At 33.8% G+C, this 16,720-nt stretch overlaps 2 protein-coding genes and 1 pseudogene across 2 annotated transcripts; 1 reads left to right on the top strand and 2 right to left on the bottom strand.

The window, feature by feature from the left end:
• Window positions 1-245: 245 nt before the first annotated feature.
• On the bottom strand, window positions 246-848 carry LOC113560216 (annotated as a pseudogene).
• An 805-nt stretch (window positions 849-1,653) lies between these two features.
• Window positions 1,654-2,739, top strand: LOC113559973. Its single transcript, XM_026965766.1, has one exon. The coding sequence runs from the start codon at window positions 1,654-1,656 to the stop codon at window positions 2,737-2,739; it is 1,086 nt and encodes a 361-aa protein (XP_026821567.1).
• A 5,660-nt stretch (window positions 2,740-8,399) lies between these two features.
• Window positions 8,400-9,098, bottom strand: LOC113559974 (uncharacterized protein K02A2.6-like). Its single transcript, XM_026965768.1, has one exon. The coding sequence runs from the start codon at window positions 9,096-9,098 to the stop codon at window positions 8,400-8,402; it is 699 nt and encodes a 232-aa protein (XP_026821569.1).
• Between the last annotated feature and the right edge of the window lie 7,622 nt (window positions 9,099-16,720).

The following is a 16,720-nucleotide window of genomic DNA, read 5'->3' as shown; positions in this document are numbered from 1 at the left end:
CTATTATAATATAATAACAATTTAGTATTAGATATATATTCATCATTTTAAATAACTACATATACTATAGTGTTAGTATATTTTAATTTATATTATATGTGATTATAGACGTACTTACATAATCATAATTTAGGTTTTTATGAATAATAAAAAATAATAAAATATAAAATGAATACTGAGTTATATTAATCTTATTCAAACTTATTTTATACAATTAATTTGGTGTTCAAATTTATTCAAGTTTCTTATTTGCTATGGTTTTCTTTAAAACCTACGTATATTCCATTATTTTCAGGGTACTTATTTCGAAAAGCTTGTACAACACATGCTGGAATACATACACGATTTTCTATGAAATTAAGTATTAACGATACAATTAATAATTACTAATTAATGATAAATATAGATAAATTACCTTTTCCTATTGCAGTCTATGAATTTATCCAATGCGTAAATTGTTTGTAACATATAAATCTCCAAGTTTTGTTTTTCGGATTTGATGTTGAAAGCATTTTTTTTCGTTTTACATCATTAGTTTTCAAAATCATTTGTTGCCTAGTAATTTTCAAAACTTCTTCGTCCATAATAAGTTTTTTAAAAGATGATAATTTTGTCACGCATTTAATATTAGAATGCAATTTCGATATATTTTCGAGCTCAAAACAACAAATACATTCTTTGTCAGTTTGCAAAATAGGATACTTTTTACACAAACACCAATTACTTGGGTGTACTGCTATTCTTCCCACATAGTTTATTGTTTGTATTGGGTTTACTCGTAGTGCTTCATAAATTCTGTTATCGATATCTTCCACAGTAGGTTCAAAACAGAAAGGTTTTAAACTCATTTTTTTAACACAAATTACACAACACAAAATATTAATATAATATTGCATACAATAGTAAGTCACTTATGTACGTTGCGTCTTGCGCCTATCGCTCTATCGTTAAACACAACTAATAATAAATGCTGGTTTTAGAATTTTCAATGAAATTACGTGTTTATATTAGTTAAACTGATAACCCATTTTATTTAGACTCATATTATTATTTTTTAAAAACTTGATACGACTATAATACAACAACAAAAACGATGTATACCAATAATTCAATAACTCGTTAATTAAATAAATTATTCTTTATTTAGATCGTTTATAACAATGCCGATTTGTTCAGCGTATGAATGTTCAGAAAGCGATAGAAGTAAAACCAGCCTACACTTTTATAGATTTCCAACCCGTGAAAAATCTCCTAGCAGATATAAAGTTTGGGTTGAATTTTGCAAACACAAATATTTCACTCTTACAAGAAATTCCCAGTTATGTTCAAAACATTTTAAATTTGAAGATTTCAATCAATCGGATATCATGAAAAATAAACTGATGCCAGATTTAAAAGTTAGAATTAATTTAAATCCCAACCTTGTTCCTACTATTAGAAGTAGTACAACATATAATACAGTGACACTTAGTGAACGTAATAAAGGGCAGATCGTAGAGAATTTAGTCAGTTCACATCAGAATTATTAACTACAAATACTCCGAAAAAACTAAAAATAATTCAAAACAACGCGGATATAAGTTTAGAACCCAATGACTGTAGTTTACAATCAGAATTTTCTGAAGAACGAGTCAATCAAAATGATATAGGTGTATGCAGTGTGATATAGGACTAGAAATTTATCAAAAAGTAGAAAAGAACGATAATTTGTCATTTGATATACCGTCCGAATCCGAAGATGAAAGTTCTAATTCTGAGATTAACTCTGATGATAATAGCCAATATGAATATAATCGACATTACAAAAACAATTTATCTCCGCAAAATGATTTTGATGATAATCGTTGTTTTGCTGTATTTTGGGAAAATTTATCCCAACTTTTCAAATATTGTCGTCAATGTGGTAGTAGGGTTTGTTCTCGACAACATTTTACACAAGGTGCACAGGTCTCAATTATAACTATATGTGAACAGGCCCATAAATTGCAATGGTGTTCACAGCCAAAAGCAGGTAAGAGACCAGAAGGGAACATTTTGATTACTGCAGCTTTAGTACTATCTGGTATTCTATTTTCCCAATTTAAAGTATTTTGTTTAGCATTGAAACTTTCAATTTTTACTCGTCCAGTTTATGACAGAATTATTAATAAATACTTGTTTCCTGTAATATACCACCAATGGGAAGAACACAGAAAAAAAAACATCGACGCTATAAAGCTATCATCAATTTGGCTAGCTGGGGATGGCCAATTTGATTCGCCGGGTTTTTGTGCTAAGTATTGTACTTATTCAGTTATGGATATCAACACGGGAAAAATCATGGATTTTAAGTTAGTTCAAAAGAGCCAATTTAAAAGTGATTTAGAAAGGCAAGCCTGTGAACAATTACTAATGGATTTAACTAATAGTAGTAATTGTAAAATCGAGTTGTTTTTAACAGATAGACATAAAGGTATACGTGCATTTATCCATACACAGCATCCAAATATTAAACATGAATTCGATACTTGGCATTTAAGTAAGAGTTTAATGGAAAGATTAAAGCCATTCGAAAAGAAATATCCTGGTGTTTTTTTACGGAAATCGTCAATTAACAATCATCTTTGGTGGTCAGCGCAGACATGTGAAAGAGATGAAGAAAAATTTATTGATAAATTTACATCTATATTAAAACACATATCAAATGAGCATGAGTGGGAAGATAATGGTGAAAAAAGAGATATGAACATGAAAAATTAAATAAAAATAAAATACGAAATAAACTGTGGATAGATCCAGAAAGCGAATCATATTAGGCGTGGAAAAAAATTATCATGGCAAAAGACTTTTTAAAGGATTTGACACATGCTACTCATTTTGTACATACTGGTAGATTAGAGTCGTATCACAATTTACGATTAAAATATATGCCAAAACGTATTCACTTAAAATACAAAGGTATGTATACAAGAAGTATCATTGCTATACTAGATCATAATAACAACGTAAATAAAAAGGAAGTCGGAGAGAAAATAGTATTTTCCAAACCAGCTAGTAGATATGTCATAAAAAAAAAAATATGAATTAAATAAAACTGATAAGTGGCGCGAAAATATTATGCAAAAAGTCCATGTTCACATGAAAGAAAATAATTCAACAATATCAGAAAAATTCAACCTAACAATATAGTTCTTCAGCCAAAACCTAGTTATAACGATTTAATGAAAAAAAAATTCACTAGATTCTAAAAATATAAATTAATAGTTATGCATATTTTAATTTTTAAATTTTTAAAATATAGTACACCATTTTAAATTTGTACTAATCTGTCTATACTAAATGTAAACTGTCAGTTCAGCGGTGGCTGTCTTAGTGGTAGCATGCGTAATAGCACTGTTCTAATATTATTGCGCCTCCAGCTGACAATTGTTAACAGTTTGTTGTGATTTTTGCACCTAGAGGTGCCTGAAAAGTGCGCGCGAGGATCGGTGTCGATTTTGAGTCGGTCCTATAAGAACTTTCCCCATAAGGGCAGTTTTAAGTTAGGTTTGTACGACTACTGATTAGGTAAGAGTAACATTTACTACTTTTCTTATCGGCCCGCGGTCGGCCAAAGGTCAGCCGGCGAACGGTCGTCGCCGCTATCGCCGAGCTCGTTATCGCGATTTCGGGCGCAGCCGGAACAGCTATATTAAGCAAATAGCACACGGAACCACTCAGACTACCTGCACACTGTATATTATACAGGGTGACGCGTAGTTAGAAAGCTCTGAGCCGCAGGAGCATGAATCACGGCAACCTCGAGGTCGATGATGACGTCATGGAAATTGAATCTGGTGTCTCGGGTGCCGGGATGGCTGGGTCACCAAATCCCGGACCGGGGGGCGCTAGATTGTGTACCGACGGGGAAACGACACCAGTGATGGGTATTAAAAGAAAGTGCACAATCCCCACACTCACCTCCACTGTGGGGGGCAGTGAAAACCAGATTGAGGCTGGACTGGCGTACATAAACTCTTCGCTAAGAACAGCAATGAACGAAGTGAGATCAGGGGGTGATAAATCGGTGTCCAACCGACTTATGAAGTTGCTTGAAGATATTTATGACACCGTGGCTCCGATGCTAACAAAAAAGGGTAAATTGAGATCACCACTTCTCCCCCCAGCTAAGAAATTGAGAGATGTACTAGGGACCGGCTCAGTGGACAAGGGCCTCAGCAGGCCGGAGATGGTGGACATCGGAACTGACACCGTTCTGACTCCTAATTGGTGGGAGAGCGAGCAGGAGCGTCGGAAGAAGGAGTCGTCAAGACGTCGCGCAGCCAAGGCAGGTGCACGGGGGCCATCAGCGGTGGCTATGAGGACTGGGGCGAAGTTCAGGGCTAAGCCTCCGGCGGTTTTAGTCAAGGTGGCTGCCGGCTCGTCGTACGCTGACACCGTTCGTGCAGTAAGGAATAACAGCGAGGTGAACTTGGTTGAGCTGGGAGCTCAGGTTACTGGCATGCGTAAAACCAGGGATGGGCACTTGCTGGTTGAGTTAGCCAAAGGTGCGGGATCTGTAGTAGCAGCCCAGAAATTGTCGTCGGCCATAGCCACCAGGTTGGGTGATGCGGTTGGAGGAGTGTCACAGCTTAGCCAGTTTACTGTTGTTGAGATTGTTGACCTCGACGCAGTGACGACCGAGGGTGAGGTTCTTTCGGCATTGCGGGTGGCAATACCCGGATCCGAAGACGACCAAGCTGCAAATTGCGAACGACAGGCAGTTCAAATCACTGGCCTTTGGTCCACCAGGTCCGGCCAGCAAATTGCTACCGCCAGAATGACTAGAGCCTCTGCCGCTATTGTAACTCGCGTCCCTATTGGATGGACAATGTGCCGCGTTCGTCCTAGGCGTCCTGAACCCGAAAAGTGTTTTAAATGTCACGGATTCGGTCATCGGAGTGATAATTGCTCCGGGCCCGACTTATCGTTGAATTGCAGACGCTGTGGAGAACCAGGACACGAACTTAAAGACTGTTTGGCGAACAAGGACCGATGTGTTGCATGTGAGAGAGCAGGCATTGAACGTTTTGAACATAAGCCAGGTTCAGGTATGTGCAAAGCCAGGAAGGAGGCGCTCAAGTTACTTGCTGGGCACAATTCGCAAGCGCAGTCTTGGCGGGAAGCCAGCGGAGATGGATCACGCTCGAAGCAATGATTCACTGCTTGCAAATCAACCTCCACACCGACTGGGCTGCCCAACAGCTACTTTCCCGAACCGTGCTGAACATGTAAATTGGCCTCCTCATCCTCAGTGAGCACAACAGATCCCCATGTAACCACCCCAGCTGGGCATCTAGTTCTGACGGGAGGTGCTCAATAGCACTGACCACCATTGCGGGCATTGTGGCGGAGGAGACTGGTTCTGGCCCGGGCTTTGCATGGCTCCGATTTGGGAATGTTAGAGCATTCAGCTGCTACTGGACCCCCAACGGCGACTCTGCTGAGGACCGCCTGAATGCCTTTAAGGGATTCCTAGATGGTCTTGACCAAGCTATACGACGGGAAAGAGAGAATGAAACTCTCCTGGTTGCTGGTGACTTTAATGCTAAGTCCACGTACTGGGGCTCTAGTGTAGATGATAGTAAAGGAGAAGCTCTTGAATCCTTTGCCGCAAGTCTTGGACTCTGGACCAACAACGTCAAAAGCCACCCTACCTTCCAGAGAGGGGCGTCTTCTTCGGTCATTGATGTAACCTTCTCGGGCCCGGGCCCCTACGAGGTAGTGGACTGGGAGGTCCTCGATGACTATTCCGGTAGCGACCACAACTACATCACATTCAACCTCATTCCCTACTCGCGAACACTTAACGATAACGTACCCATGGGACGGGGTGTACATCTAGGATGGGCCACACGTAAGCTCGATCATGCTGCGCTCTATCGAAAGTTGGATGAGGGATCACTGGTTTTGGAGGAGCCTGCCTCGGTGGATGACGCAGCAGAGGTTCTCAACAACTATCTGGTTAATGCCTGCGATTCTTGTATGCCCAGAAGAGTCTACGGAGCCCACAAACGGAAAGCAGTTCATTGGTGGAACCATGAGATTGCCGATCTTAGAGGGGGTTCAGCTTGTCGGCTTCGCAGATGACCTAGCCCTACTCGCAGTCGGAGAGACTTCAGACACCCTGGAAGAGGTGGTCAACCCCACATTAGACGCTATTGATGGCTGGATGGGCGCTCACGGACTTCAACTAGCACGGCACAAGACAGAGGCCATCATGCTGACTAAGAAGTGGGCGTATCGGGATCCGGTGTTCGTTGTAGGGGGTCACACAGTTCCTTTGTTAAGGAAATTGCGATACCTGGGACTCCATCTGGACTCACACCTTACATTCAGTGGACACTTCACTACTGTTTCGGGGAAGGCGTCCCAGGCAGCGCTGGCTATAGGACGGCTCATGCCCAACCTTGGAGGACCTCACAGGCTAAGAGAACGCTGCTAATGTCTGTGGTGAACAGCAGGCTGCTGTACGCCTGTCCAACGTGGGCGGAAAGAGCATGCAAGTATGCTATCTGTCGAAACCTTATGATCCGGGCACAGAGGATTGCGGCTCTCAGAGTCACGAGGGCGTACCGCACAGTCTCGGCTGAGGCAGCCTTATTCCTGGTGGGAACTCCTCCGGGTGATCTTCTTGCTTTGGAACGCAAAAGAGTCCGAAGTAAACTTGACGACCCGGACAGAGCTGATTCAAAGGATGAAATCCGGAGAGCAGAGCGAGACATCTTGGTTGCTGCCTGGTCGAACAGATGGAGTCTGGGCGTTAGAGGCGCCTGGACGCGCACGATTCTTCCGGACCTGATAAGATGGACGAAAAGATGCCCCAAAGACCTCACGTTTCATGTAACGCAGGCTCTTACTGGACACGGGTGTTACAGGTACTACCTACACAGGATGAAGCGCGCCCCTGATGCGGCTTGCCTGTACTGCCAACACCCTGAGGACACTGCGGAACACACGATATTTGATTGTGCTTACTGGGATCCGCTTCGGCTGCCAGTGAAGATGTTTGTTGGTAACCGAAATATAACTCCGGGAGACGTCCAGGATTTGCTGTGCGGCCCCTCTGATGTCCCGTTCAGCGAGAACGACCGGCTACGGGCTGCCTCCCAACGTGCCACTCAGTCCTTTTATGACTTGGTTGACAACATTTTAAGCTGCAAGGAGCGTGATGAAAGGGTAGCTGAGGCCGAACGAAGAGCGAATGCAGTGGCAGCCGCTCCAACTGACTGACTTTATTATTTATTGTATTGCATTGTATTGTACCTATTGTATTAATGTTTATTTTTAAGGTGAAGCAACCATAATTAGTTATGTGTTAAGAATGTGCATGCATTAACGTTTTTATTAAACATTAATAAACGATGGCAGCAGAGGAGTAGTAGTGATCACAGATCACAGATCCTCCTCTGCTGTCGGTTCAAACGGAAAAAAAAAAAAAATGTAAACTGTAAAACTCAAATACTCATTGTAATAATGCTTTAATATATTTCAATAAATGTTAACTTAATACTTAATATTTTCTTCGACATTTTAGGAGTAGTAGTTTTCATTTTAAATAAGTGTTTATAAAACGCCATGTAAAATACCGCGTAAAATAATACGGCGGCACAAATCAGCGCGCACCAGTGACGTCACGCGTATACGTACGATCGCTATTTGACACAGAAGGAGTGATCGAATAATTTGTTTGAAAAGACGAACAATTCAATTTTCATATCTAATATTATGAAGGTATAAAAAAAAATCATTTTTTTTTTTTGTTTCATGGTCTTTTAAGGGGCCTCGCTGCGGTTATTATTTAAGAAACAACATTTAGGCAATTCATAATCTCGTCTTAGCCGCCCGAGAACTATGTGTCATTTATAAATGATTATTATAATGACCCCTTTGGTGATGGTGTTATATGTTTGTTACTTAATACTTTTAATATTAATAATTAAAAACACAAAAGTTAATACATGATTTTTATTTTAAAAAACAATTACATCATATGCTCTTTGCATGACTTGCATTCTCACTTGTATAACCTTAAAACTAAAATCTTATCACTAAGCAATTACGCTACAATTCTTATTATATGACATCTTTCCTTTTTTTTTTCTTTTAAAATACCTATAATATTATTATTATTAATGAGATAAATAATAGTACAAAATACTTTCATATACTTATAATCTACAAGATAATAATAATAATAAAAAAAAAAAAAAATTACAATTTAATAACATAATTCTTAACAATTACAGTTTGTATATCAACCAAAAAAAAAAAAAAATACAATATATACTTATTTAGTTATGTGACCTAATTTAAAAATTTCTTTGGTGTTTTAACAACTCTACCACTTCTAGTTATAATTTCTTTTCCACAAACTTTAATTACTGTATTATTATTTTTAAGGTGTTTAGAGGTTCTTCTAAGGATCTTACCATTTTTTGTACGATTGTATCTTGATCAGTTTGTTCACATTTCCTCATCATTGTTTTAAATATACCAACACCTTTTTCAGCCATGTCATTACTCTGTGGGTAGTTAGGACTAGATGTTATTATTTTGAAATCCCATTCTTGAGCAAATTTTTTAAAAGTTAAACTATTAAAAGTAACATTATTTGACATACATTCTTTAGGTATACCAAATCTACTAAACAATGTTTTGAGCACACTTACTATCGTTTCAGCAGTTTTATCAGATATCTCTACGACCGCCAACCATCTTGAGTAATAGTCAACTAAAATCAAATAAGACACACCTCCAAAATCAGGTATGTCTATGTCTACTTTTTCAAATGCTCTTTTTGGAATTTTATGATTTAACAACAACTCTTTTGATTGTTTTCTTTGAAATCTTGCACATAATTCAAACTTAATAATATAATTTTCAATATCAGAATTCAATCCTGGCCAATAATTGTATGTTTTAGCTCTTTTAACTGTTTTAGTTATCACTATATGTGTTTCATGTAATAAACTCATAATAAACTGTTTTAGTTCTCTAGCTACTATCAGCTTATTTTTAAAATATAATAATCCATCACTAGCAACTATTTCATTTCTTAATGACCAACAATTTGACATTTCTTAGTTTTCACTTTTTCCTTATTAGTTGGCCACCCTTCAGAATAATATTTTAAAACTTCATTAAGGATTTCATCATTCATTGTACATTTTTTAAACTGTTTAAGTTATCTTCACTAAACTCTATTTGTTTCATTTCAATAAAATGTATTACATCATCCATAGTTCTATCATCACTACCTTTTGTTTCTATATAATCTCTCGATAAACAGTCAGCCACTACCATTTTACGACCTGGAATATACTTTACATCTAAATTATAGATTGCTAATCTTGTTTTCATTCTTCTCAATCTATTATTTTTAATTTTATTCGACTCTTTGGTCATGACTGAAATTAAAGGCATATGATCAGTATATATAATTACTTTTTTACCATACACATACTCGTGAAATCTTTTACATGCATACACAATCGCATACATCTCTTTTTCCTCTTGTGCCCATTGGCATTCATAATCAGTAACACTTTGCGAAGCATAAGTAATGTAGGTTTATCATCTTGAAAAATACAACAGCCTATCCCTGACTTTAAACTGTCTGTTTGAATATAAATATCTTTATTAATGTCAAATGTTGATAATATAGGTACATTTATTATTTTATTTTTAATTTCTTTTAAACATTTACTATGTACTTCAGACCAGTTCCATTGCACATTTATTTTAAGTAATTCTCTTAGAGGTGAAGTAATTTCTGCTACGTTAGGTATGACATTTTTCAGATAATTTATAAATCCCAGTAACCTTTGTAATTCTTTTTTGTTTTTCGGATTTTGTAATTTTTTTACTGCTACTATTCTGTTATCGTCAATAGTCATACCATTCTCACACTAAAAATATGACCCAAAAATTTTACTTGATTTCTTCAATATTGAAGTTTATTTTTATTAAATTTTATGTTATACAATCTAGCACGTCTTACCACCTCATTCATTATTTTGTTATGTTCCTCTAGGGTTTCTGCAGCAATTAATAAGTCATCAAAATAAATAATTAATCCATTTGTATTTCCAAAATATTTGTTATTAAATTCTTGAAAAATGTTTGGAGCCGTTTTTAGTCCAAATGGTAATTTATTGAATTTGAGTGTACCTAAAAGACTAGGAAATGCACATAATTTACTACTTTCATAATCCAGTTTTATCTGCCAAAATCCATCCTTCATCAAATCTAGTACAGTGAATATTTTCTTTATTTTCCTTTATATTTAAATTCAAATTTTGAGGATCCAAACAAATTCTTAATGTTTTATTCGGTTTTCCTATGATAACTATATTATTTAACCATTTAGTAGGCTCATTCATATACGATATTATTCTTAACTCAATCATATTTTTTAATTTATCTATTAACCTGTCTATCACTGTTAAAGGAATTCTATGATAAGGTACTGAATTTTATATTCATTTGGAAACAATCCAACACCTTTAAAGATATCATTAATGTTTTTAATAAGACTATCCTCATTATCACTAACTAATGAATGTATTCTTTTAATTAATTTTAACTCTTCACATGATTTTAAACCTAGAATAGGAGTACATTTATCTATTCTGCTTTCTTTTTTAAAAAATACAAAATCTATTACACGGCTTCCCTTTCCATCAATAAAACAATCAATTTTAGTTTGACCTAAACACATTATTCTAGCACCACCATAACTTCAACATTATAATTTATTTTACAGATTTCAGGTTTTGGATTTAATTTGTTATTATATTAATGTCACTACTTGTATCTAATTTAAATTCAATAGTCAAATTTTGTATTTTCACATTTTTCATCCAAGAATTTTTAACTAAATTAACATTTTTAATCTCATTAATTTTAAATACTACATCACTATCTTCACTATCCGATTCTATTTTTATTGTACCCATGACAGATTTACTTTTTTTAAATTTACATCCCGTCTCAAAGTGATTATATTTTTTACAATTTCTACATATTTTACCATATGCAGGACAATTTGTCCTAGTATGTTTCTTATTACATTTTTTACATAAGTATTCCTGATCTTTATTAGATCTTACATTATCTTTACTATTATAATAATAATTATTATTACCATATTGCTTCTTAATATTATTACCCTTGTATCCATTTATTTCATAATTGTTTTCCCGTTGTCCCGGTTTTTGTACTTATTTTCCATATTTCTTCTTAATTGCTTATGTATCTGCTGCTTCAGTTGTAGATACCATTTCTCGTAATTCTTTTTTGGTAACTTCCGTCGTTTGACACATTTCTTCAGCTTTATCCAAGGTAAGGTTATCAACATTGATCAGTCTATCTTTAAGTTTCGTGTTTCTTATACCAAATACTATACGATCACGAACCATGTTTTCTTCTTCTTTGAATGAACAAGTGGATGCTATTTTTTAAAGTTCAGTAACAAAATCATCAAAACCTTGACCTTCCAATTGAACACAACTTGCAAACTTGAACCTTTGAAATATAATATTTTTACGAGGCTCACAATACTTTTTAAAATTACTGACGACTTCTTCAAATGTCTCATTTTTCTTTTTCTTAAAATTGTTATAAACCTTGATCCCAGCTAGACCAATCAAATTAAGCAAAATTTTTATTTTACGTTCATCACTTTCTGTGTTCTTTCCAAAAGCAATTAAAAATATATCAATTGCTGATAACAAGTTGCCCGGTTTTCTGACAAGTTCTCACTGAATATCATCTACTTAGGTGACTTAAACTCCATCACTATATAATCTATTTTAATCTTATCAATAACGTTAATCAACTCGACTGTGCCATGTTATATGCTTGTTACTTAATACTATTAATATTAATAATTAAGAACACAAAAGTTAATATATAATTTTTATTTTAAAAAGAATTACATCACGTGCTCTCTGCATAAATTTCATTATCACTTGTATAACCTCAAAACTAAAATCTCATTACTAAAATAATACGTTACAATTCTTATCATATGACAGTGGTAGGGGCATGGCCGTTTTCGACCAAAAACGTACCCTTCCCTTTTCAGTCGATTCACTTTTCGACCAAATTTAATAAAGACCGATAAGTTCACGTTATTTTAATCAAATTAGATTTGATGCCAATGTATGTATAATAACAGTTTCCATAATAAACATGATTCATCAGCATTGTACATTTGTTCAATGTCCAAATTATATTCATTTATGACTCATTATTATAAACAATTTATTTATAATTATTATATATTTTAACACTTTTTACTGGCATTTAATGACAATAATATAATATATCATATTATTAACCTTATCTATGCATTACTATTTGTTTTATTAGCAATGTTACTATTTTTATATTTACATCTGTTTAATTGACCTACTTTGAATATTGCTTTTTAAAAAAATATATAAATGTGTTTACATGTGTGTTACAAGAATATTACAAACACTAATATATATATACGATGTATCGGAAACCGATAGACTTACGAGTTTTACGATGAGAGTTCAAAATTAAACACCGAAAGCCATCAATAAAATTTCTGAATAATAAAAGTTTCAAATAATTTCCTCATCACTAAACGAACCAACCTTAAATCCAAGGAGATCCGAAACCGCAAATCCTTTTCATCACCATTCGGTATTGTTGTGGCGCCGTAGAGAAGTACACCTAAGTAGGTGGCGTGAAAAATCTGAAATTTTCAAAAATGTCATGTGTTTGGCACGTGGGCACAGTTATAAAATTTAAAAGCCTCTAAAAACTCAAAAGCCGTAAACTTTATTTAACCCAGTTCAAATATCTTGGTTATAGCCAATGCATATAAGACATTATCTATAGTTAATATTGAAAAAGATTCCCTAGTTTTTTTTTCAAATACAATGGAACCTCGATAAGTCGAAAATATTAATATGTGAAAATATATTATTCAGAAATTTCATTGACGGCTTTCGGTGTTTAACCCGTAAGTCGATCGGTTTCCGATACATCGTATACATATTAGTGTTTGTAATATTCTTGTAACACACATGTTAACACATTTGTATATTTTTTTAAAGCAATATTCAAACTAGTAAATCCTCAAAGATGAAGTATATTTTTAGTAGGTTGCGGCCCAAAAAAAGTTTGGCCGCCCCTGGTATAGAAGATTTAATTAAAATTATGGAAATCTACATAAATATCATGATAAATCTCGTGTAATTCACGTGTATTTTGTTCAATAACCATTAAATAATTATAATTTAGATGTATACTTATTCATTAATACATTTTTGACACAAAATAAGTCTCACTTGTTATGTCTCTTCTAATCACATTACTCAGACAAGAATCCAATAACGTGTCAAGCATTAATACAATTTATCTGTTGCCAGATGAAAATCTAGATTAAAAAAGTTGTATTTACATGTTTATCTAGATAATGATTAAATATTCTATATTCATATTAATCTAATATTTAACTATTATTTTTGCTATCTGAACTCAACAATGACAATACATATATTGTATATGTATTTATGTCGCATCCATATTGCGTTATTGTACCTTTCACGAAATGGAAACGCGATTTCTCCACTACACGTAATTACATATTACGGAATATATTTCGTGAAATGGATACTTAAACCGTCATCAACGAAACTTATTCTGTCATTAGGATGTCCATTTAACAAATTAAAAAAAAAAAATCCCTGAAATATCATTTATACTTAGTTTTATTATTATTTTTGAGAAAATATTTTACAAATAGGTACTTAAATTGAAATTATTATGTTTACTCACACTTTATTTAAAACTAAAATTATTAGGGATACTGTATGTCTGGAAAAAATATTAGCGCTGTTTGCTTGACGTGACAATAATTCTTATCTGTTCTATGGAGGCAGATTTACGCATAGGCAACCTAGGTACGTGCCTAGGGCGCATTATCTTTCGGGGGCGCCGCAATTTTTCAGTATAATTCTACTTTTATTTATATAATATAATAGTATTGTAAATTATAATGCCTTGAGGCGAAAAAATGGTAAGATCGTCCCTGATTCTATCATATACGACAGTCACAATATTATAATTAGTTATTATCTGTTTTATAAGTATTATTGTCGGTCGATAATCGTCGATAATTCGACCCATTAATATACATACCAGCATTAATTTTGCTAAGATCGTTCAATACGTGTGTGTATAATGTGAACAGCGTGTAAAAGAGTGTAAAATGCATATATGTTTTTCCTTTCATATTTTTTTAATAAAAAATTATTAATTATAAATGATATTTTAGGAAAAATATATAACATTTTAATTTTGCTATATGGACATCCAAATGACAGAACAATTTCCGTTGATGACATTTTATGTATTAATTTCACGAAATATAATCCATATTAAGTAATTACATGAAGTGAAAAAAATCGCGGTTCCATTTCGTGAAATGGATGCAAACGTTGTCCATTTCGTGAAACGTACTATAACGCGATATGGATGCGACATACAGTGGTGGGTTACTCTACAGGCAATGTAATCAGGTGATTTGAGCGGCAAATTTGTCGCACTTCAAACAAAAAAATGTATTAATAAAATTATATTATAATTTATGAATATTAGTCATTACTAATTAGGTTATTAACTCACTGAATAGTGAGTACTGAATACTGAAATGGTTTCGGTAGATCAACTTGAATTTTTATTATTAGCAAAACTATGTTTTTCCTCGTGAACGGTTTATTTAAATACAATCATAGCTATATATTATAGCGATAGCCGATACGGCGATACGACGTTGTTTTTGTCAATAATAATTTATTTTCGTGATTCTATTACTTACAATTACAAAGAATAATATACGTATTATTCTTATCATAACATTATTCTGCTTATTACTATACCTCGACATTGTCAAATAGTGCAACTAACGAGTAACGACGTCTTTATTTATTTTTAATACAATTATTCAAATCATTACCTATATCATAATGAGTGATGGTATATCTAGGAAAAGTGCTACAAAGTACAAAAAACCCGAGAAGAGCACGAAGAAAAAGAAAAAAGGGTGATTCAAAAAACAAGAAAACTTAATAGTTTTTTCACAAATTTAAAAACAGGTAAAAACGATTTACTAAAATAAATATTTTTTTTTTTTAATTTTTGATGACACGTTCACTGCGGAGATGATTTGTCAGCCTAGAATATATCCTAGGAATTATAATTCCCAGTGGTTGGTGAAAAAGGAGGTTTATTTTTTGAATACACCAATATTTAAGTTTATTTATAATTATTGTAAGCCAAATTTATGGAAAATCTTGTATTACATTTTCAACTCTCCGCTACTTATACAAAACATTATATGAATTTTACCTACAAAATAATTTGCAAATATTCATAATTTTGAACAATATATGTCAATATTTGAACTTCAAACACTAATAAAAAAAAAAATTGTGCCTGTATATTTTTATAATTCAATAATTGTTGAATCACTATAAGACAAACTTATGAGAAACTTTGTATTAAATTTAAAAAAATTATAAAATATTTTTATATAAAAAAAAAAAAACATATTATTGTAAAATCAATACATTCATCACTTCATTCAGAATATAAAAAATACACAATTTTTATTTGATTAACAATTAGGTAGAATTTTTGTAATTTACTATTTACAATTTAATATTGATTATTGAATATTATATTTATGTATAAACTCATCTACTTCTACTACTTCTCTCACATTAACTACAAGTACTATTACTTTAACTACGAATACTTCAACGAGTTCAACTTGTCATTCTAATACTGAATTAGACATTACGCATAGCCCTACTATTTTGTCCGTTTCAACACCTTTAGAATTGGAGAAAGAAAGCCACGCAGGTGAATTTAAAGATCTGATTTCCATAGATATAGCTAAATTTACAGCCCCGAAATCTCCAGTATCTTTTAATGATATAACTGTAAATACAGATCCTGCCAAATGGATAATAAACGAAACGACAATAGACAAAATACTTTCGAGAGAGATAAATCAGAACATACCCGAAGATTATTCTGTCACAAGAAGGTATTACTCTTCAGTAAGTGGATATCGGTCATCGACAAAACTTGCATTTGAGAGAAAAATAACAAAACTGCATAGAAAATATTGAAGTTATTCTTCGAGTAAAAAAGCACTTTTTTGCATTCCGTGCCTTTTATTTGGTAAAGGTAGTTCAAAATTTGGTACAGATGGATATGATGATTGGAATAATGTACACAGTGGCCTAACCTCTCTTGAAAATTCTTCAGAGCATATTCAAAGCTCTAGCACTTTCTTAAACAGAAGTAAGTTGAAAAATCGAATAGGTAAAGGGCTCTACTTACAAATTTAAAATGAAATGAATTATTGGAAAAATATGGTTCAGCGAGTTGTAGCGGTAGTAAAAATACTTGGTAATTGAGTACTACTATTTAAAGGGAAGAATGAGCAATTTGGGTCAAATAAGAATGGAAATTTTATGATGTGCTTGGAGCTTCTTGCGGAATTCGATCCTTTTATGTCAAATCATTTAGCTAATTATGGATACCCGGGTCGGGGTAAGACATCCTATCTGTCTTCTACAATTTGTGAAGAGTTTATTTCCTTGATTTCAAAAAAAGTATTAAATGTGATTATTGACGAAGTAAATCG

The sequence above is a fragment of the Rhopalosiphum maidis genome, chromosome 3, assembly GCF_003676215.2.
Source record: "Rhopalosiphum maidis isolate BTI-1 chromosome 3, ASM367621v3, whole genome shotgun sequence".
NCBI lineage: Eukaryota > Metazoa > Arthropoda > Insecta > Hemiptera > Aphididae > Rhopalosiphum > Rhopalosiphum maidis.
The sequence above is the reverse complement of the archived record's forward strand: the minus strand, read 5'-3'. Positions and strand labels throughout refer to the sequence as shown.

Bases quoted from the DNA above. Each gene is read 5' to 3' on its own strand.
- LOC113559973 (XM_026965766.1), top strand. From the start codon at position 1,654: ATGCAGTGTGATATAGGACTAGAAATTTATCAAAAAGTAGAAAAGAAC.
- LOC113559974 (XM_026965768.1), bottom strand. From the start codon at position 9,098: ATGTCAAATTGTTGGTCATTAAGAAATGAAATAGTTGCTAGTGATGGA.